This window comes from Leucoraja erinacea, chromosome 3 (assembly GCF_028641065.1).
Source record: "Leucoraja erinacea ecotype New England chromosome 3, Leri_hhj_1, whole genome shotgun sequence".
Lineage (NCBI taxonomy): Eukaryota > Metazoa > Chordata > Chondrichthyes > Rajiformes > Rajidae > Leucoraja > Leucoraja erinaceus.
The window spans coordinates 43,784,175-43,808,012 of record NC_073379.1 but is presented as its reverse complement, the minus strand read 5'-3'; the positions used below and the strand labels follow the sequence as shown (position 1 = coordinate 43,808,012).

At 39.9% G+C, this 23,838-nt stretch overlaps 1 protein-coding gene across 14 annotated transcripts in view; it reads right to left on the bottom strand.

Annotated features, from left to right (window-relative positions):
- The window catches only part of LOC129695542 (nuclear factor 1 B-type-like), a 291,616-nt gene that overhangs the window by 107,604 nt on the left and 160,174 nt on the right, over positions 1-23,838 (bottom strand). For 9 of the 14 annotated variants that reach the window (XM_055632563.1, XM_055632560.1, XM_055632573.1 and 6 more), the window contains exons 4-6: positions 14,824-14,886; positions 8,979-9,047; positions 3,049-3,163 (exon numbers count right to left, since the gene is read on the bottom strand). In XM_055632563.1, coding sequence (XP_055488538.1) covers positions 3,049-3,163; positions 8,979-9,047; positions 14,824-14,886 — 247 coding nt within the window. The remainder of the gene's footprint in view (positions 1-3,048; positions 3,164-8,978; positions 9,048-14,823; positions 14,887-23,838) is intronic. The other 5 variants (XM_055632564.1, XM_055632565.1, XM_055632566.1 and 2 more) reach the window with 2 other exon arrangements.

The following is a 23,838-nucleotide window of genomic DNA, read 5'->3' as shown; positions in this document are numbered from 1 at the left end:
CACTGGCTCCCCCATGGCCATTTTCCTAGTTACATCTTCAAAAAATTCAAGAAGATTAGTCAAGCATGATTTCCCCTTCGTAAATCCATGCTGACTCGGACTGATCCTGTTCCTGCTATCCAAATGTGCGGCTATTTCATCTTTTATAATTGACTCCAGCATCTTCCCCACCACCCATGTCGGGCTAACTGGTCTATAATTCCCTGTTTTCTCTCTCCCGCCTTTCTTAAAAAGTGGGATAACATTAGCTACCCTCCAATCCACAGGAACTGATCCTGAGTCTATAGAACATTGGAAAATTATCACCAATGCATCCACGATTTCTAGAGCCACTTCCTTAAGTACCCTGGTATGCAGACCATCAGGCCCTGGGGATTTATCAGCCTTCAGTCCCATCAGTCTACCCAACACCATTTCATGCCTGATGTGGATTTCCTTCAGTTCCTCCGTCACCCCAGATCCTCTGGCCACTACTATATCAGGAAGATTGTTTGTGTCCTCCTTTGTGAAGATGGATCCAAAGTACCTGTTCATCTGCCATTTCCTTGTTCCCCATAATAAATTCACCTTTTTCGGCCTTCAATGGTCCAACTTTGGTCTTAGCTAATTTTTTTCTCTTCACATACCTAAAGAAACTTTTACTATCCTGCTTTATATTCTTTGCCAGCTTTCCTTCGCACCTCATCTTTTCTCCCCGTATTGTCTTTTTAGTTATCTTCTGTTGCTCTTTAAACATTACCCAATCCTCTTACTTCCTGCTCATCTTTGCTACGTTGTACTTCATCTCTTTTATTTTGATGCTGACTTTCATATTGACTCAATACCCTGACCGATGAAGGCCCATGTGCCAAAGGCATTTTTGACCACCCTATCTACCTGTGATGCCACTTTCAAGGAAGTACGTACCTGCACTCCTTGATTCCTCTGCTCTACAACACTTGACAGGGCCCTGCCATTCACTGCAAAGATCCTGCCCTGGTTTGATTTCGCAAAATGCAACATCTCACACTCTCTGTATTAAACTCCATTAGCCATTCCTCAGCCCAACTGATCAAGACCCTGCTGTAATTTTTAATAACCATCTTAAAATGCAGCTGTTTATATTGTTCTGCCATTTTGTTCACTAATTCCCATTGACTATTTGATGACCTATAATACAATTCCAATTAGGTGACCATTCCATTTTTATTTCTCAGCTCTACCCTTATAGCCTTATTGGTCAATCCTTCAGTAATGTAATCTTGGACTTCTGCTGTGATGTTCTCCTGAGTCAATAAAGCAATTCCCCCTCCTCTTTTACCTCCCCACCTCTATCTTGCATGTAGCATCTGCAACTTGGACCATTAAGTTGTCAGCCTTGTCCTTCCCTTAACCAGGTTTCTGTAATGGCCATAATGTCCCAGCCAGGCCCTGAGTTCATCCACTTTGACTCGGGCCACTAGCATTTAAGTTTAGTTTAGTTTAGTTTAGTTTAGTTTAGTTTAGTTTAGAGATACAGCACAGAAACAGGCCCTTCAGCCCACGGACCAGCGATCCCGCACACTAACACTACTCTACACACACTAGGGCCAATTTTACATTTATATCAATTAATCTAGAAAGCTGTAGGTCTTTGGAATGTGGGACGAAACCGAAGATCTCGGATAAAACCCACGCTGGTCACAGGGAGAAGATACAAACTATATACAGATAGCACCCATAGTCAGATGGAACCCAGATCTCTGGCGCTGTAAGGCAGTAACTCTATGCCACCATGCTGCCCATAAATGCAGTTTATTCCAATTGTATTTTCTCACTGTGCTGCTCTCTCGCCAAGCCTGTCTATTGAAGGATCACAGCAGAGTATGGGAATATTGCTGAAACCGGGATATAAATGTATCATCATTTGTGGAGATCTTATAAATATAGAAACCATTCAGTTTATCTGTTATGAACTAAAATTTGGTACAGACATTAGCACCAATTCTACGGAAATAAACGCCTTTGAGAAGATCTTCCAGGAAGGAGTAAATTACACTTTTGTTCTACAAGCAGCATTTTATGGCGATCAATCAAAGCAGCGCGAATTAGTATTTGCCAAAAAGTTATATTTTTCTGTTTCAACTTACTGTAAAACCTGTGCCAAAATAACCAAGAAAATCTTTTATGTTAAGGAGAATGGACGAGGAGGAGTGGGCTCGGGAATACATTTGGATAAAAAAAATGTCTGTCCGGTCTAGAATACAGAAAAGTAGTGGAAAGGATAAAGACCCAGACAAAAGGAAAATGTTATTGTAGTTCAACAGCGATATCTTTCTTCAAACATTAATTCACCGACCATGGTATTGCAGGCACACATGGTCTAACCTCAACAATATTGAGGAGAGGTGATGACTCTGAAGGACATCATTGATCCTGACAGATTTTATATATGTCTGGCAATTTCATGGCCATCAATCATTTAATTCCAGGTGTGGGATTTAAACTCGTATCACTCTGATTATTAGTACAGATGATAACTATTACGCAACTATTTCTCGCCGCTATCGGGTAAAGATGAGAAATTTATCCTCTGCAGTATGCATGAAGTATCAGACTATGTATCTTGTACACTGCTTCTGAAGATCAGTTCCATTGCAATCAATGGAGTCAAATTTCACATGCAGAGTGCAATGCACATACCTACAATGTCATGCATTTAGCACCAGTGACCATGGATACATTTCCACCACTCCTGGGTCTTTGGGTCCTCATTGGGCTCTGGGCTATAAATTAACAGTGTTGAAGTGAGTATCTCTTTTTACAGATAGGTAGTTTTCTTAACAAATATTATTTCATAAAGAACTCTTATGACCAAAATATTGAACCTTACAACATGTTTTAATGAACAACAGTTAAGCAGCAGAGAAGGCTTATATCATAGATTTTAGGATTTATTTCTATATATTCAATAGACAATAGACAATAGGTGCAGGAGTAGGCCATTCGGCCCTTCAAGACAGCACCGCCATTCAATGTGATCATGGCTGATCCTGATAATCTAAAAGTCAAATGTATTGAATAGGTTACCTTCCTGGTGGAGAAGACAGTGACCTCTGTAGGCTGGAGTTTATGTCATGGTAGAATGGTTGACTTTGAATCTCTGCAAGGTTGTAACTAATCCCACTTCCTTGAGTTATAGCCACTGAAAATGTAAAACAATTATAAGTTGTGATCGTCAATCTTTCTACACACATAAAAGCTTTATAATATTCATGAAGAATAAAAAATGTTTGGGGTACATTTACAAGTTGGAGTAAAGTTTGTTAAGAACATAATACATGAATACATCGACTACTTTTGAGACAATATCATTTGATCATTATAAATTGTACAAATGAATTTATAAACATTTTTAGAAATTATTATCATATACTGATTTGACTTTTGTCCCTAGTTTTACCTCATTACTTTTTGAAGAATTTGGTATTTGATATATTTCAAAACTTGAATCAGCAAACCTGATCAGAAACAGGTCTTCACTTTGTGTGGGTAGTCTGCATAAAGTGTCAGTAGAATAGTCAAAGTATATCAAAACTCAGGCTGGTTTTATCTTCGCCCAAAGTCAACCAAATTAAGTTTATCTGTGTAGTTACACACGATCAAAGTGAAAAGACCTTTGTGATTTTGCAATCCGATAATGCTCTGGTAAGTTGCAGGAATCAGTTGCAGAAAGTGGAGTGCGAGGAGGGGTTGGGAAGAGCATGGAACTCCAGATGTCAAAGGCTATCTCACTGCCAGACTGGCTCCTGGGGAGTTTTGTCCCCCAGAAGGGAAGGCAATGTCAAAACAATGATCTGTAGGAGTCCCAGATTGATAGCAGACCACGTTAGTTTTGTGGGTCTTAATTGAGAAATCTCTACGTTCCTTTCAGTCCAAGAAAATTAATTCCAAATGTATTTGGCTGAATTCTTTGGCTCCAATAACTGTGATGCTTCTTGGAGTGTGCATGGAACACACACTAACCAATTCCTATCAGAATGGCATTTGATTTGTGTACTAAAGGGGATTATTGTCTGAAAAAGGGTGGGTCCGCTGGTAAACCAAATCCAAAATCTCATCAGTCTCTAAACCGTATGGTATGATTACCAATCTCATTCCAAACTCAATAACGTTTAATTGAAAGGTGGAACTAAACTTATACAAATTTGCTTAGAGGAGCCAATGAAGAACAATGGTTGATTTTTCTGCTCTAACGTAGATATCTTTTCAGGGCTCTGTTCCAGAAGCTATAACTTGTTGGGTGGACCATTTCCAAAACTTCTTCAACCATTCTGTTCAGAAAGCTTCTTGTGCCAATTTGACTCAAAAATATTGTTCCGCAATTAATGAATTACATGTCTACAGTTTTGAATCATCCTATTATTCAATTAACGTGTCCAGTGCCGCCACTATTTTGACATAATTCTATCATCTTCAACAGAGTTTCTGGATGCAAGTTTGTGCCCAATAAAATCTACAACTCAACCATTTATAATGTTTATATATTGAATAAATCATATTTTTACAATGCCCTTCATACTGATGGCATATTAAACTCAAACCAGAGATTGTGCAGCTTGAAGCAACAAGGAAACATGTTGACATAGCTTAAAATAATTATTTAAAAATAAACTATATATTTTAAAAAGTGTGTATTTTCAAACGATATAATATCATAACATGCAAAAAGTCAAAGATGCTTGCATGGGAAATGAAGGAAATTACAGAGTAGTAAAATGAGAATGAGCCAATTTAGTTGGGAACAAATAATTAGGTTATTTTCCCCCATATTTTTATTTTATTCTTTTGAAGTATATCGTACTTTTACAAAGTTTGTATCAGCAGAGCTTATCTGACACAATTTTATAAATCTTCATCTTAAATTGGAGTATCTTAGCAAATGTTATCAGAAGAATAATTAAAGAACAGATCATATTTTTTCCCAAAGTCAATGGTCAAGTTTGTCTAGTTACTTGTAGTGAAAGGGCCATTGCAATATTGTGCCATTATAGACTAGCGCAGTCAGCTGTAGGGATGTGGGTATAGAAGTCCAGAACTCAAAGGATATCCCAATGGCAAATACATAATTGGATGGTAAACTTCCAAATATGAAATATTTAATATCCAAATTAACCATATTCCCACAATTTAAGAGGGTTCAACCTAAGCTGCAACAAAGACATTGAAATTAGTTTTGTAGTTAAAAGTGAGATGCACCAAATCTCCTATTACTGAAAGATAATATTATGGAATATATGGAGATAGTAAAAAAATCTATAGTTTTTTTTTTGAGAAGGTAGAAAAAGTAGCTGTATGCTAAATGAAGGAATAGTGAAGCCAGCAGATGTGACCTTCCCCTCAGCTTTTCCATATAAAGATTGTGGCTGTAGGAATGAACATGGATGTGATAATGCAATTAGATATAATAAATATTGTCAAACAAGCAGTCTAGAAACTATCGTTCAGATTGAAAAATCATTAGGTTTTATGGCATGCAACCTTAAAATGCTGAGGAAATCACCAGGAGCTATAGCGCAGATATTTAAACATATTTGTACATTGGAAGTATTGACCGAATGAAGGATGTTGAAGCAATATTCCTTGTTGAAATGCAAAGTAAGAAATAAAGAGATAACTACGGATCAATCACCCTACCATTGGTTGCAAACATAGAAAATAACACTTGACTAGAAATCAAAAGAGATGTGACAAACCGAATAAGAAGATCACGTAAATGATTAATAAATGCCGGAGGAATAAAATGTTCCAGACACTATCTCAGCCATGGGTCAGTGGATAAACCATTTCTTCTCATGATAGGGAGACATGATCTGGTACATGGAATGCAGCATCAAAAATTGCAAATGGCATGAACACAGAAATTTAAATGGATCATGCACACCTCATACAGAATAGTGAAGATGAGTGGATTAGCTGATAAAAGGGTTCAAATCTACAGACTGGCAAAAAGCAGGTAGAGAGTTGAAAGATGATGGCCCATGACAACATGAAGTGCAGGCTCAATGGAAATTACACCTTGGAAAGCGACTAGCTGGAAAAAGGCATTTTCTTCGGTATTCCCTTTGGGATTGAGGCTGACATTCCAAAATGTTTAATTACAAACAGTGATGGTAGAACATGGGGCAATGTAATACTGGTAGTTCAAGGTTGTCACAGAATGCATTTGTTAACATTCAAGTAATTATGTGTAGGAAATTTCTATGTAAAGTGCACAAAATGAAATATGGATATATGGATACTATGGATATTCAGCATTTTCAGTATCAGCACATTGAATTAGATGATGTAAAGTTGAATCACTGCAGAAAATCCTCATGTTAGAATATACTCCAAAGCATTAGAAAGAATGAAGCAACTGTGGATCATATGCACTGATATAGTCACAGCAAAAGACACTGGGGGTGGTTCAACTTGCGGAAGAAACTGACCAGCCCCAGAGGCAACAAAAGATAACACAATTTACAAATGCAGGTAAACGCTTGCATTACGAAAAATGTCATATAGATAATGTGAGACAAAAATAAGAAAAGCAAAGACAAAGGTCAAATGAGTGTGGTCACAAGCAACATTGAAGCGAGTGTCTGCTCATTGGTTGAGAGGCAGGTGAATTAAAAACAAGCATGGTCACAGACAGGCTTTGCATAGCTTTGGAAATAGACTTATTTTATTCCACTGTGTCTGACACTCATGATAAGTTACTTCCATGGTGAAGGATCTCACAAAAACAGATGAAAATTCTAGTGGAAAGAGGAGAGCAGCCAAAAAGCAGAAGAATACGAGGTCCTGCAGAGGCGGTTTATAAATTGAAGAAGAAAATAATTTAGATAAAGAATATAATTTCAAAAACATGCAAAATCACCTGCGGCAGTGTAAAGGTAGAAAAGCAGTTTTTATTGAAAGGCGAGAGATCTATGGTATCCTTGCACATAAATCACTAAATGTTTATTTGCAAGCAATTAGGGGACAAAATGTATGTTGCCATTTATTGGAAGACGATTTGAGCGCAAAAGCAGAGATCTTAGTTAATTCACACAGAGGTTGCATCTGGAACATTATGTACAGATCTGATCTCCCTGTCTTAGGAACGATGCACTTGCAATAGAGGGAGTGTATTGACATTTTACCCTAAGATTGATTGCTGGAATGGCAGGTTCGCTACATGAGGAGACATTAAACAGATTAGGCTTAAACTCTCCCGAGTTTAGATAAATAAGAGGCGATTTCATTGAAGCACTCACAATTCCTCTTGGGTTGTTTCTCCTGACAGTGGAGCAGAGAGTAGGAATAACAACCTCATGATGAGGGTCTGGGCATTCACGACTGCAATGAAGAAAAATCTGGATGTTTGGAAGATGTGGAGTCTCAGCTGGTGAGTATATTCAAGGCAGAGGTGAATATATGTTCAGATACTGAGATCATCCAAAATATAGAATTACTGCAGGAGAGTGGTGCTAAAGTAAAAGATTAGCTGCAATCGTATTAAATAGCAGAACAGACAAGCAGAAATGAATAGGTCGTTCCTGCTCCTATTTCTGATTTTAAGTTCTTGGTTATACTCCACAGGTGCTTGCCTTGAAACCTGTTACCAAATGACATCATTTCAGGTTAAGTAAAGTCGTACAAACAAAGAGGGGGAATGACAGCAACTTTCATTACCTCCGCCAGGGAGTTATGAGAAAGATCGTAGGATTTACGCAGTCAGTCGTTACAGGGCGCAGAGGTTGCCTATTCCCAGCAATATGATGTGTGGGCCAAGGTACAGCTCAAAGCCCCACGTCTCATCGGAGTGACTTGCACAACTTGGTCCAGCCCACCCAAACAGCCCCCTGCATATTGCCATGGTGGCACATCCCACAACATCCCACTATTGTGTTCGGCACGGACTTGTAGGGCCGAGATGGCCTGTTTCCGTGCTGTAATTGTTATATGGTTATATGGTATATGGTTAACAAGCTGCCTAGAGATCAATTTAACTATTTCTTTGCTGTGGGAACAACTGTGCAGGCCTTATCCCTCAAATGTTTTGCTGCATGCACAGCATGGGGCAATGCATAGGTTTGCATTGTGTTCCTGGCACAGCAGTGCTGTTTAGAACACATCTCTCTGTACATAATGTTATAATTACTTCTTTTTGCACTGAGTCTGTCAGAGCTCTCATTCCAGGGAATGCATCCCGAACAGAAATACCAGCAGAAATAGCTTTCTTGTTAAACTAATCGTTGTTGTCCCGCTTCACTAACTTAAAACTGGTGTAATTTATGATGGAGTTTGGGATATGTCACACTTCTGTTCATACGGGCTTTCTGAAAAATTCACTTTTAATTGAAAAGTCCCCATCCATGATCAGAAAAATATGGTTCTGTACAAAATGTTGTAAAAGTTAATCAGCAACTCTTTATATCATTGGATTGACATGGAATGATATGGAATCCATATTTCCAGTTTCCCTAAATCAATAAAGAAGTAGATCCTTGGTGATAAACCGGTTGGGTTGAGTTACATATTATGTTTTATAGTCCGCAGCAAACGTATGCAAAGTAAATAATTCATAAAATGCACATTACTGGAACACTATGTGATACTCTCTGTTGCAGAACAATAGAGCTTCTGAAATATCATTCTTTCCAACAAGTTTTGGTTTGCTGATATGATCTTTGTGAAAAATAATCTTTACAGAGACCCTATTCATGTCCATGCCCATATCACTGTGCCCACTGAGTGGTAGTACACGAAGATGACTTTATATCCTATCATCTCTACAGGGTAAACAGATCTTCAAGCCTATTTTGAGCTGAAATATATAGTGATATATTACAGTGGAGCACATTATGTGGCATGAAGACTAATCTGCTTTATTTGAATCAGTTTATGATGGGCGATGCGAACCACAATTTTGGCCAATTATAAAATGAGTAACTAACTCTCTAAGATTCATTTCAATGACCCAGAACACTTACTTCGCGATACTCGCATAAGTTCTCCAATGCTGAAGACTCCTGATTTTATAAAGCTGTCCTCTAGGTATGCTAAAAGAGAAGGAGAAAAGATAGTCAGCTTAAATAAGTTCTTATCAATGACTCAAAATTATTGCACCTTTTAGAATAGGTCTTGAGTTTTAAATGAATAAACAGAGGCAGAGAAAAGTCATTTTGTAAATAATTAGCAGATTTGAAGTGCAACAACCTTACTGACCAAATATGCAGGGCACTGAAGGTTTGGACCCACACTGAATGGATTCAAATACAAATGTGGATTTCCATTCCATCTCCAACATCCTCCCATGTATAGACTTACAAGTCAGCTGAAATAGAGCAGTGTTTCTATTTCTTTGAACTCAAGTACCTACTGTAACCAAAATAATTAAGAATGGAGTCACAAGAGACTGCAGAGGCTGGAATCTTGAACATAATACAAGCCTCTGAAGAACCCGGCGAGTCAGGTAGCATCTGAGGAGATGTTATACAGAACACACTTTGGGTTGGGACCATGAGAGGCTGCAGAAGGATCCCAACTTGAATTCCATCCACTGATGCTGCCTGACACAGTTCCTCCAGCATTTTGTATTTCGCTCAAGTAAAGAATGGAACTCAATTATGTGAAATACATTGCTGTTCCACACGAGAGTTTGATCGATATGAAAGGATGCCCCTAAACAGATAAAAAGACTAAATGCTTTTATTAAGCTAGAAACCATATTCTATTTTGTAATAGAATACAAGCTGCAAAATAGATTAGGTAGAGTGAAGATGACTAACGATGGGCGTTTTAGAGAACAATATTGTGCAGTTGTAAGACAGGGTGTCATTTTTGATTCTACAAGTTATTATTTTACATTTCAAGTGACTAAAATAGTTTTTGTGCAATATAACCTGATCTAATTAAGAGAAGCCAAAATGTTAATTATGAAGGTACAATGAATTTTTATTTCTTCAACTATGGGTGGCATGGTGCCACAGCAGTAGAGTTGCTGCCTTACAGTGCCAGAGGCCCGGGTTCGATCATGATGATGGGTGTTGTCTGTACAGAATTCTCCCTGTCACTGTGTGGGTTTTCCCTGGGTGTTCCGGTTTCCTCCCACACTCCAAAGACTGATTTGTAGTTTGATTAATTTTGGTAAAATTTGTAAATTGTCCCAAATGTGCAGGATAGTGCTATTGAATGGGGATCGCTAGTCAGCGCGGACTCGGTGGGCTGAAGGGCCTGTTTCCACGGTGTATCCTTAAACTAAACTAGTTTATTCGCTTATGTGTGTTGGTGATATGAAATAAATGGTTAAGTACTAGGTTTGTTCTAGAGTCCACAGTGGCAGCGGCACTTAATATCCTCAATAATTGCAAATAAATCGGAACCACTGTGAAACGCATGCCTTGAAAATTTGCAGATCAGCTCATTAGCTCATTCATCTTTGGGTTGAGCCCATTTTGAAAAGTACACTGGCGTGATGAAAAACCTGGTTTCTGCAAAGACACAAAAAAACTTCAAATGACAACAGGAAGGAGAACAAGGAGACAGATTTGTCTGAATTTGATGCTGCAACTCCTCGGGGGAAATAATTATGGTGAAGATTGGTTGATCCGCCACAAAAACGCACAGCCCAGAAACTTTTTTAAATATCTTAGCTTTCTGTTGTCACTGCTGACAACAGAATTTTGCAACTTTAGTTCATCCAATCAATGTGTTCATCTGGCATTTTGAAAGAATTGTTGTCAAAGTTTATTTTAAAGGTTTCACGTTCATAAAGTGACATCACAAAAGCCAATTTAAAGAAATAACTTGTCACATTTCTGTTCAGTTTTTGGTGTGGTTGTGTGCATTTCTTTTACTGCACCGCCACATTAAATATAATTGAAGAAAAAAACACAATAAAGTATTAAACTACAGATAAAATAAGAATATTAATTAGCATAGGAAATTGCAGTACGGTACATATGCATCATTTGCTCCCTTTCATTTTGGGTTGAAAAATCGTGATTTGCATCCCGGTAATTTGATTCTAAGTTTATTCTCCATTCCTTCTCGTCCTCTTTCGCAACCAACCTAAACCATATAAAACTACTTTCAATGTGTTCATCAAGTGTCGCATTATCCCATTGACAAATTTTGTTCCCCATGTCCAGATATAACACACAGCACTGCCAACTTCCTTCAAAAATCCTTCTGTGTGCACTTTAAAAATTCCTCCTTTTCTCTTCCAATCACTGTATCCAGTTTGAGAGTGGTCACAGCCTCCCATTATTTCTACTTTCTTTCACCTCCCAGTCGTTTCTCTCCAAGTCTCCTTTGTCTGCTCTTCTGAGTGGCTAAAAATGCACCTGGTAGCATCATGGAAGGGCCGAATGGCCTCCTCCTGCATCTATTTTCTATGTTTCTCTGTAAATCTTTTATTGTTAAGCACCTCCAACCAAATAAAGTGTGCATTTGATCCTCCTTGTTCTAACAGTGTAATATTATCCTTAATCAAAGATGCCACATCGTTTGATAAGCTTAACCAACTAAGATTAATAATACCAAACAGGTTAATAATAGCATATGAAGCCAAGGTAGTAGATATGGGTAGACCATTATCTTATTTGAACCAAGTTGATGGACTGAATAGAATTGAGTAAAAACAAATTCACATAACTGCTGGAAAGACTGAATAGTCTTCCTGTACTTATGTCTGTTGGCACACTCGTCACAGTTATTCATACTTAACTTGGGCCTCACTGTCAAATTCAACATTTGAATGATGCGCTAAGCTTCTTGCCTGAGGTAATATTTCCTGTCTTTTCTGTAGATCTAAACTGCTCTCTTCATTTTCTATATGACAATACCTGCCTATTCACTTGAACTCTGGTGGTAATGATTCTGCAGGAAAATCAATTTTTGTCAGAGTTACGGCAATAGTTTCAATGAGTGTTGAATGTGTTATTCTGCTATAGTTCTACACTTGCATTTGAAACTCACTTTTGTTCACACTCTCTTTTTTTAAATCAACATGTGGGTCTCATGCAGGTCTGGTTGCCCCATCAGCAAGAAAGATATAGAGGCTTTGGAGAGGGTGCGGAAGAGGTGATGGCTGAACTAGATGGTATTAGCTAAAAGGAAAGTTTGGAAACATGGAGATTGTTTTCACTGGGGTCTCAGAGGCTGAGGAGAGATGATAAAATTATGAGAGACATAGATAGGGTAGACTGTCAGGACCTATTTTTCCCCAGGGTGGCAATGTCAAAGATTGGAGAGCAGAGCGAGGTGAGAGGAACAACATTTGAAAGTGTTGTGCAGGGCAAGTGCATTTACACAGTGAGTGGTGGGTGCCTGGAATGGGGTGGTGGTGGAGGCAGATATGATAATGGTGGCTTTTCGATAGGCACATGGATATACAGGGAATGGAGGGATACGTGGATCATGTGCAGGCAGAAAAGAGTTTGGCTTGGCTTCATACCTGGCACAGACATTGTGATCCGAAGGGCCTGTTCCTGGGCTGTGCTGTTCAATGTATCGTTCTGTGTATCGTTCTATGTTCTATGCTTCATTAAATTAATACCTTAGCAATCTAAAGATATGGCTTTTACCAATTCCATGTACAACATAATGTTTTTGACACCAAAACCATTTTCTGTCTGTTGCATCTTTGCATAAGTACATTTTATCAGAATAAATTGAATACATTTATGGAAATATCTATACTTTAATTTACATAACCAGTTCAACAATTGATTTAATTAGCAATCATTTTGATCTGTTCCAGAAAAGAATGACTGGACAAATTATATCCATATCCTGAATTGTAAGGATTACTCCTTTCATTATTTGGCCCAAAGTTAGGTATTGCACTAGACTTGTTAGTAATATCAGCAAGTGTATTTTTAATAGTGTAGGAAGGAACTGCTGATGCTGGTTTAAACCGAAGATAGACACAAAAAGCTGGAGTAACTCAGTGCGACCGGCAGCATCTCTAGGGAGAAGGAATAGGTGATGTGCCGGGTCCCTTCTTCAGATCAATAGTATTATTTTGTTGGATGTTTATTCATGATGAATTCCTTTCGCAATTATATTTTATATTAATTTAGTTCATTCGATGACTGCATCAAATAGGATCTAGATGTCAGTTGAAAGTCCCCCTTTTATGCTGATTAATTATACGCATTTGTACCATTCAGAGACTTCATGAAGGAAAACTATGATCCCATTTGCAGATCGCATGGTTGTATAATATAAGCTACAAGGCTTCAGGTTTTGAGCCTGTGAACTGAGGTTCCAGTTGGTATTGTGATGTGGTTGCTGCAATTTATCTCAAGAGTCCTGTGCCAATATAGTTAATACCCCAGTTAAATAACTTAGTTATGGTTTATACATGTGATTCCCTTGTTGAAACGTCTATGCATATTGGCATTGGGGAATATGGGATCAGAACTGACTGTGATGCCTGCTTGTTTGGACAGCCTGTCAACATTCACTCTTGGGTGAATACACTCTTGGGCAAGGTATCAGAGACCTTTGATCCACATCTTGAATGACCGTAGCAAAATTGACAACAGAAGAGAATGCCAATGTAAGGCTGCATATTTAACAGCAGAGGTGGATCAACTAAAGCTTCCAAATTACCAGACACTACAAATGTTTCTGTGAGATTGATAAAAAAAATAGAGTTTATATGATATCATTAAGTTTAACAGCATTGCTTTCCAGGTGTTCAACACTTAGGAAACATTCATAAACGTGTTAAATAAACATATAATTTGAGAGTATTACCCAAACCAATCTGTCCATTTAACATGTTAATAATCATCTCCAAACCAGCATGCGAGGAAGCATCCAATGCATGTGTTGGATTCTAAGAATGCTGAATGGTTCAATTTTCACATTCACTAGAGAGCATCCAATCTGCAAATGCTTACGGTGACTCTAAAATCAAAGTAATGGGGAGTGTTGTAGAGCAGAGATCTAGACGTACAACCACATGATCCCTGAAAGTGCTTTTGCAGATAGATAAGGTGGTGAAGAAGCTTTTGGGATTTCAGGATTTGAGGCCCTGGGCTACTGGAAGAGGTTGGGCAGACTAGGACTATTCCGTAGAATGCAGGTGGCTGAAGGGTAATCTTATAGAGGTGTATAAAATCATGAGGGGAATTGATAGGGTGAATGCAGAGCGTCTTTTTCCCAGGGTAGGGGAATCATGAACTAGAGGGCATAGTTTTAAAATGAGAGACATTTTGACAGGTACATGGATCGGAAAGGTTCAGAGGGTTATGGGCCAAACATGGGCAAATGAAACCAGCTTAAATGCAGCTTCATGGTCAGCATGGATAAGTTAAGCCAAAGGGCCTGCTTCAGAGCTCTATGAGCCTTTAATATAACTAATCGTACACTTCAAAATTTAACAACGTTTTGAGTGTACATGGACATTTTCATTATACCAGACCAGCTTTGCTTAAACAGTAAAAACACTTACCGGTACTTTCAAGGCTGATGATCATGAGTTTAAGCTGTAATACAGACTTGAGCCAGGCTGACACTGAGGGGACCCTACACTGTTGGAGATATGATCTGGATGTGATCTTAAACTGAAATTCTGACTGCTTTCTCAGGTGGATGTATAAAACAAATCCATGGCACTATTCAAAGGAGTATGAGGAGTTTACTCAGCCAAGAATCACCCACAAAGTCTATTTATTTTAACATTTATCTCTGCTGTTAGTGAGAGTTTGAGGCACTTTTTGCCTCTCTCAGTACATTCCAATCATCAAAAGTGCTTAACTAACTCTAAAATACTTTCACGGTACATACATCACAGAAAGCATAGAATTATTAAAAACCTACCACAAGGAAGAAGACTTTTCAACATGCCAGCTCTTTCTTTCCCTGATTCTTCCCTTTCATTTCCTTTTTGAGAAACACAATACCTTAAAAGTTTTCAGTTGATCAGTGACAGTGTGAACTTGTAAAGAATAAATCATGCCAGATAAATGTGATTTAATGTTTCGAAGGTGTAAATTAAATCGTGCCATGGGATGTTTTCTCATAGGATCATCTCATAATGTTATTTAATGTGGGATTCCAAAGCAAAATCTCTCACAAAAGAGTGAGAGATGTATTATTAAAGATAGTAATTGATTAAATCGTATGCACTTTGGTTGGATATGACAGAGAAAGTCAGTATTGTCTCAACTTTTCAGAATATTTATAAATGACTTAAATGATGTGATAGAAAGTCACAGATCCAAATTCACTGATGACACTAAGACAGATGGCAATGTAAGAGTGTAGGTACAAGCAAAAATTGGCAAAGAAACATTAATAGGGTGATAAAATGATCAAAATTGTGGCAAATGGATTTCCGTGCAAGGTCAATTCTGAATCTAAACAGGATTAATTAGATAATTTTCTAAATAGTGAAAAACTGGAAGCAATTTCAACACAAACAGACTGCGGTGTTTTTAAATCGATAACTAAAATGTAATTCAGAAAGTGATCACAGGTTAATAGAGGAAGACTACAAAAAGTAGTAAACATTGCCCAGTCCATCATCAGCTCTGACCTCCCTTCCACCGAGGCGATCTATTGTGGTCGCTGCCTCAAAAAGGCTGGCAGTATCATCAAGGACCCACACCATCCTGGCCACACACTCATCTCCCCGCTACCTTCAGGTAGAAGGTACAGGAGCCTGAAGACTGCAACGACCAGGTTCAGTAATAGCTACTTCCCCACAGCCATCAGGCTATTAAACTTGGCTCGGACAAAACTCTGAACATTAATAGCCCATTATCTGTATATTTGCACTTTATCAGTTTATTTATTCATGTGTGTATATATTTATATAATGGTATATGGACACACTGATCTGTTCTGTAGCCTAATATGTTCTGTTGTGCTGAAGCAAATCAAGAATTTAATTGTCCTATCAGGGGCACATGACAATAAACTCTCTTGAATCTTGAGGTTTATTTGTGGGATTCAAGATAGTAAACTATGTAGGCTTCATGTTTTTATAGAGTAGGATGAATTGACCCAGAGGAGAGTGGAATGGAGTGGAGGAGTCATCCATGATCCCTGGAATCCAAGTGTTAAATTATGGGATGGAATTACTCAAGTTAGGGTTACGTTTTCTGGAATTCAGAAGGAATATTTTGATTTTAAAGGAACAGCTGGGTTACATGGAGAGAGACATCTGCTGGTTGAGGAGATTGAGGCATGGTTGTAAAATTGCAGCCAGGTCTTTCAAGAGGGAAGCTTGGAATCAGTTCCACATACAGTGGGTGATCGAACTTTTACATTCAATGCTGCGAATGGAAATTGGTCAATTATTAATTTCCGAAAAAGAGGAATTAACAAATCATCTGGGAAAGCTGAATATAATCAAACCCTGTCAACATAGATTTATGAAAGGTAAATCAAGTTTGATAAATTTGCTTGACTTCTTTGAGGATGTGATAGGGAAGGTTGATAGAGGGTAATCTGTAGACATACTAATGATCTACTACTCATCCTCTGCTTATTAACCTACACCACTTTCTCCATCTAGATCAGTGGTTCCCAACGTGGGGCGTACACCCCACAGGGGGGCAATTTGATTTTTAAGGGGGGGCAATTGAGCGCGACTGAGGAGGTCTGGGTCCAAATTTTCAATTTTTATTTTTTTGGTTTTTCCATCAGATAAACATATGTAGTTTATGTTTCAGATGTTATTTTGAGTAAATAATTTTTTTGGGGGTAAAAAAGGTCTTTATTGTGTAGTTATTACATAATCATCGCGTCATCGCTCTTCATGCACGCCGCACGAAGCGTGCGAGGTCATGGGAGAACCTTATTTATTGATGATAAGAATTATATATCACCACATGGGGGGGGGGGGGGGCATCAGGATTTTAGAGGTGATTAGGTGAGGCATGGCCAAAACAAGGTTGGGAACCACTGATCTAGATGGTCAAAATCTTCCATCATTTCTAAAACGTTTATTGGGCGGCATCTCAACCTTCTCTGTTCCAGGGAGAACAATCCTAGCTTTTCCATCTTCCTCTCTCAACTGAAGTGGTTCATAGACATACCATGGGTAGTAAAATACAAACCCAACATAACAACAACTACACTTAAATCATGGACCTATTATCTATCATATTTTTTTCTGCATATTAAAGGAAAAATGCATGGAAAATTTGATTGCCCGAAGTCGTCGAGTTTATTATTGGATGCACCAATACGGTGAAATATAAGTATCACAACTCAAACATAAATTACACATCAATTCAACAACAGTGGAAAGGAAAATACTGGGCATAAAGCCAAGACGTTAGTTCAAAACATAAATAGAAAACAAATCCATGGTAGTGCAAGAGGTGGTCGGCAGTGTTCCATTGCTGAGGTAGGATTAGAGTTGTGCAGGCCAATTCAAGAACTTGATGGTTGCAGGAAGCCAACTGATCCTGAAACTGGGTGGTATGGTCCGTCAAACTTCTGTATCTCCTACCCAATGGTAGCAGTGAGAAGAAGGCAAGGCCCAGATGGTGGGGATCATTGACAATATATGGTGCCTTCTTGAGGCAGCTCCTCTTGCCTCACGGCTATTTTTAGATGAAGTTTATGATCTCTATATGCAGTTCCAATCACATTTTAAACTTGGAAGCAAAAGTGCAGGATCATAACCTTTCTGAAGCACAGTCAAAGCTCCTGCAACTCAAAAATACTCAGATACACATTGCTGGCTGCACTACATAATTAAAAGCAGACTGTAAAATTACTAGCTAAGGGCTAAAGGGCTTAACTCTTCATTGTTCAACCTAACTTCCTCGGTACACAAAGAATATAGTGTTTATTGCTCTTTTTGGTTAGGTCGATATTGCACACAAACAGTTAATGAAGGAACCATTCCTTTTTTCGAATAGCTTCATCGATGTTTGAACCAGCTGTTAAGAGCAGCCAAACCAGAAGATTTTTTTTGGAGATTGAAACCTATTTTTCAACTTTAGTCCAACCATGCGTGTCATTGTCTGAGGTCGAACAATCCAGGAACTCTGAGATCAGGTGAAATGAAATGCCAGCTTTGTGTTACCTAAAACATTTGTTGTGAGCAAGTCCATGAGTTAGTGTGGTTATGAGTTATTTTTAACCAGAGAGTCCGTAGATCCCTTTTTCGATGATGTGACTGAAGGATGGTACAACTAAAATATTATTCTTTTAAATTGTGCAATCAGGTGTGTACATAACATGTGTGTGCACACATCTGCACATGTGTGTACTTGCATGTATGTGAACGCATGCATGCAAGAATGCATGCTCATACATGAGCTGTTATGAAATCTAGCCTCAGACGTGATGCCCTCTCTCAATAGTTAAATAACATTCAACCGAAGGTAGACACAAAATGCTGGAGTAACTCAGCGGGACAGGCAGCATCTCTGGAGAGAAGGAATGGGTGACGTTTCAGGTCGAGACCCTTCTTCAGACTGGTATCCTAACTTTAAACCAACATGGGCGATTATCAAATACTTACTGCAGATATTTTCAGAACATCCCATCGCATCTCAGAAATCAAATTGTATTTTTGACTTCACACTCCCTGATGCATTCCTCTGTAATAATGGCTATTTCAATAAAATACCAGAAGGCAATAAGTGCCATGAAACCATATCCCAAAATGAGTTCTTGCCTTCGGGTGAAGGAAGGAGAAAATTGGACAGAAAAAAAAAGCAGATAACCACAATCCTAGAAACATTGTCTAGCGGTGATTGGCAGTAACTCGACACATTGGAGTCCTATTACACTGAACTCCATTGCAAAAAAGCACGCAGGATTGATCAAAACCCCACAGTTAAAACATGGCATTAACTGATCATAGATATCTTTCTACAAACAATCCAAGTACCTGTACAATAACATAAAGTTACTAGTTATTGTATATACACTTTAGAAATGTCTTGATCAGGAGGCTCTTACTCTATCTCATCAATGTGTTCAACAGTTGATCAGTAACTCTCAGGATCTGTGCTTGCCTGCTGCATGCAGAGCAAATAAGTAGTCATAGAAACATAGACAATTGGTGCAGGAGGAGGCCATTCGGCCCTTCGAGCCAGCACCGCCATTCATTGCGATCATGGCTGATCGTCCCCAATTAATAACCCGTGCCTGCCTTCTCCCCATATCCCTTGATTCCACTAGCCCCTAGAGCTCTATCTAACTCTCTTAAATCCATCCAGTGATTTGCCCTCCACTGCCCTCTGTGGCAGGGAATTCCACAAATTCACAACTCTCTGGGTGAAAAAGTGTTTTCTCACCTCAGTCTTAAATGGCCTCCCCTTTATTCTAAGACTGTGGCCCCTGGTTCTGGACTCGTCCAACATTGGGAACATTTTTCCTGCATCTAGGTTGTCCAGTCCTTTTATAATTTTATATGATTCTATAAGATAACCCTTCATCCTTCTAAACTCCAGTGAATACAAGCCTAGTCTTTTTAATCTTTCCTCATATGACAGTCCCGCCATCCCAGGGATCAATCTCGTGAACCTACGCTGCACTGCCTCAATCACAAGGATGTCCTTCCTCAAATTAGGAGACCTAAACTGAGCGCAATACTCCAGATGTGGTCTCACCAGAGCCCTATACAACTGCAGAAGAACCTCTCTACTCCTGTACTGAAATCCTCTTGTTATGAAGGCCAACATTCCATTAGCTTTCTTCACTGCCTGCTGTACCTGCACGCTAACTTGCAGTGACCAGTGTACAAGGACACCCAGGTCTCGCTGTACCTCCCCCTTACCTAACCTAACCCCATTGAGATAATAATCTGCCGCATTGTTTTTGCTGCCAAAGTGGATAACCTCACATTTATCTATATTATACTGCATCTGCCACGCATCTGCCCACTCACTCAACCTGTCCAGGTCACCCTGCAACCTCCTAACATCCTCTTCACAGTTCACACTGCCACCCAGCTTTGTGTCATCAACAAATTTGCTAGTGTTTCTCCTAATAACCTTTTCCAAATCATTAATATATATATGGTAAACAGTTGTGGCCCCAACACCGAGCCTTGCGGCACTCCACTCGCCACTGCCTGCCATTCTGAAAAGGACCCGTTCACTCTTTCTCTTTGCTTCCTGTCTGCCAACCAATTTTCTATCCACGTCAACACCCTACACCCAATACCATGTGCTCTAATTTTAGTCACCAGTCTCCCGTGCGGGACCTTATCAAAGGCTTTCTGAAAGTCTAGATACATCCACTGGCTCCCCTTCATCCATTTTACTTGTCACATCCTCAAAAAACTCCAGAAGATTAGTCAAGCATGATTTCCCTTTCACAAATCCATGTTGACTTGGACTAATCCTTTTACTGCTATCCAAATGCCCCATTATTACCTCTTTAATAATTGACTCCAGCATCTTTCCCACCACCGAAGTTAGGCTAACTGGTCTGTAATTCCCCGTTTTCTCTCTCGCTCCTTTCGTGAAAAGTGGGATAACATTAGCTATCCTCCAATCCACAGGAACTGATCCTGAATCTATTGAACATTGGAAAATGAACACCAATGCGTCCACTATTTCTAGAGCCACCTCCCTGAGGACCCTGGGATGCAGTCCATCAGGCCCCGGGGATTTATCATCCTTCAGTCCCATTAGCCTACCCAATACTATTTCTCGCCTAATGAAAATTTCTTTCAGTTCCTCGACCCCCTAGATCCTCTGTCCTCCAGTGCTTCTGGGAGATCGTTTGTATCTACCTTAGTGAAGACAGATCCGAAGTACCTATTCAACTCTTCTGCCATTTCCTTCTTCCCCATAATAATTTCACCCGTGTCTGCCTTCAAGGGACTCACATTTGACTTTGCTACTCTTTTTTCCTTTAACATATCTAAAGAAGCTTTTACTGTCCTTCTTTATATTTCCGGCCAGCTTCCCTTCGTACTTCATCTTTTCAGCCCATATTGCCCGTTTTGTTTCCTTCTGTTGTCCTATGAAAGTTTCCCAATCCTCTGGCTTCTGGCTACTCTTTGCTGTGTTATACATCTTTTCTTTTTGTTTTATTCCACCCCTAACTTCTCTTGTCAGCCACGGTTGCCTCCTACTCCCCTTAGAATCTTTCTTTCTTTTTGGAATGAAATGATCCTGTGTCTTCTAGATTATGCCCAGAAATTCCTGCCATTGCTGTTCCACCGTCATTCCTGCTGGTATCCCTTTCCAGTCTACCTTGGCCAGCTCCTCTCTCATGCCTTCATAGTCCCCTTTGTTCAGCTGCATCACTGCCACTTCCGATTTAACCTTCTCCTTCTCAACTTGCAGATTAAAACTAATCATGTTATGATCACTACCTCCAAGCGGTTCATAGAAACGTAGAAACTAGGTGCAGGAGGAGGCCATTCGGCCCTTCGAGCCAGCACAGCCATTCATTGTGATCATGGCTGATCGTCCCCTATCAATAACCCGTGCCAGCCTTCTCCCCATATCCCTTGACTCCACTAGCCCCTAGAGCTCTATCTAACTCTCTCTTAAATCCATCCAGTGACTTGGCCTCCACTGCCCTCTGTGGCAGGGAATTCCATAAATTCAAAACTCTCTGGGTTCCTTTGCCTCGAGTTCTCTTATCAAATTTGGTTCATTGGACAACACTAAATCCAGAATTGTCTTTTCTCTGGTCGGCTCCATTACAAGCTGCTCTAAGAATCCATCTTGGAGGCACTCTACAAACTCTCTTTCTTGGGGTCCTGAACCAACCCGATTTTCCCAGTCTACCTGCATATTGAAGTTCCCCATCACCACAGTGGCATTACCTTTGTTACAAGCCAGTTTTAACTCCTGCTGCAACTTACACCATACATCCGGGCTACTATTTGGGGGTCTGTAGATAACACCAATTAGTGTCTTCTTGCCTTTGCAATTCCTCAACTCAATCCACAGTTACTTTACCTCATCAGTCCCTATGTCTTCCCTTGCAAGGGACTGAATTCCATTCCTCACCAGAAGAGCTACATACCCCCCTCCTCTGCCCACTTACCTGTCCTTTCTATAGGATGTATAACCCTGAATATTAAGTTTCCATGCCCGATCCTCCTGCAGCCACGTTTCAGTAATCCCCACAATGTCATATCTACCAACCTCTAACTGAGCCTGCCAGATTGAATTGGTATGTTTCCAGTCCGACAGCCTCAAACCGCCATTCATCCTCTTCCGCTCGCTCTGGTGGCTTGGTAGAAAAGCATTCAACAAATGGAGTCCCGCAACTCGAGAAGTTGACTTACTAAACTATCTTCTCAAGGGCAACTACAAATGAGCAATAAATGCTGGCTTGCCAGCAAAGATGACACAATATAAAATTTAAAACCTTCTGTTACTGACCATCATATTGTCCTGATAGCCAAAATGAACCAATAGTTGGGAAGAAGCAGCTCCTGAATCTGGAGGTATATATTTTCAAACTTCTGTACCTCTTGCTTGATGGGAGCGGGGGAAAGAGGGAGTGACTGGAGTGTCCTTAACTATGATGGTAGCCTTGCCAACGCCGCAAGAAGTATAGGTGGAGTCAATGGACGGGAGGCTAGTTTGTGTGATGGTCTGGGCTATGTCCACAACTCAACAACTTCTGACGGTCTTGGATGGAGCTGTTCCCAACCAGGCAGCGATGTATCCCGATAAGATGTTTTCTATAGGGCATCTGTAGAAATTAGTGAGAGTTGTTATGATCATGCCGAACTTCCTAAGCCTTCTTAGGAAGTAGAGGCGATGGTGTGCTTTCTTGGCCATAGTGGCTGGTCCAAGACACATTACTAGTGATATTTATTCCTGGGAACTTGAAGCTTTTGAAACGGAACAGCGCATCCTTGTTCCACGCAGTTATCACCACTCTTCTGCAAACTCGGTAGTCGACTGGAGCACAGATGGTCAGACTTCTATAGCATTGCGACAGCGCCTTTTGAAACACTATAATTCACAACCATGATGGTAGCAATTCAAGGCTGCATTATGCCAAGCTTGGTATTAGTATTGGTTTATCATTGTCATGTGCACCAAGATATAGTGAAAAACTGTGAGTGCAATCCAGTCAACTTATACATACATGATGACAATCAAACTGTATACAAGTATAACAGGAAGTGGAAAGAGGAAAAATACCAGAATGCTTGGACTACGTGCCAGTGCTTTGAGTTCTGTTGCAACACTCAGACCTTGACTAAACATGGCTACAGGATTTATCATACCAGACACCAGTCACTCCATCATAGTTGGCACCCCAAGCTTTGGAAATGGGTCTGCCACCACTTTCACATTGGGAACAATGAGCTCCCATCTCTGGAAATGGCTTCCATATGAACAAGCATTTTGTTTTGCAATGACATGGTCTTTTCTAAAGGTTTTCCTATTACATTCCTCTTGTGAATGCTCTGTAGGCATCCAACGTGTTTTCTTTTAATTTATAGATTCATGATAGCAAGATCGTTATTTGGCCACCTTCGTGTGTGACTGTGTGTAGAGCCAAAGCACATGGGCACTAAGTGTTACTACCTGCTGAGGCTCTCTACCTGTCCCCGGTGTTGCGAAGGATAGGCCTGGCATGGTTGCTGCACAATGTGCCAGTCAGCTGGACATTGCTGCACCTTCTGTCCTACGTGAAAGGGTTCTTCCATACCAACACCTTTGACCACACGTCCATCGGGCACTGGTCAGCACGGAACATCCTGCAGGCACTGCGGGACAAGGACTTGATGGCTCCTGTTGCGTGGTCCTCTGAGCAGACTGTTTTGCTTGTCTGGCAAAATGCCTCATCGCCAGAACTCACCAACAAGCATCAAGACCTTGGTTGGTTGGCAATGAGAGGGGTGCTCTCAGGATATATCCCAAACTGCCATTC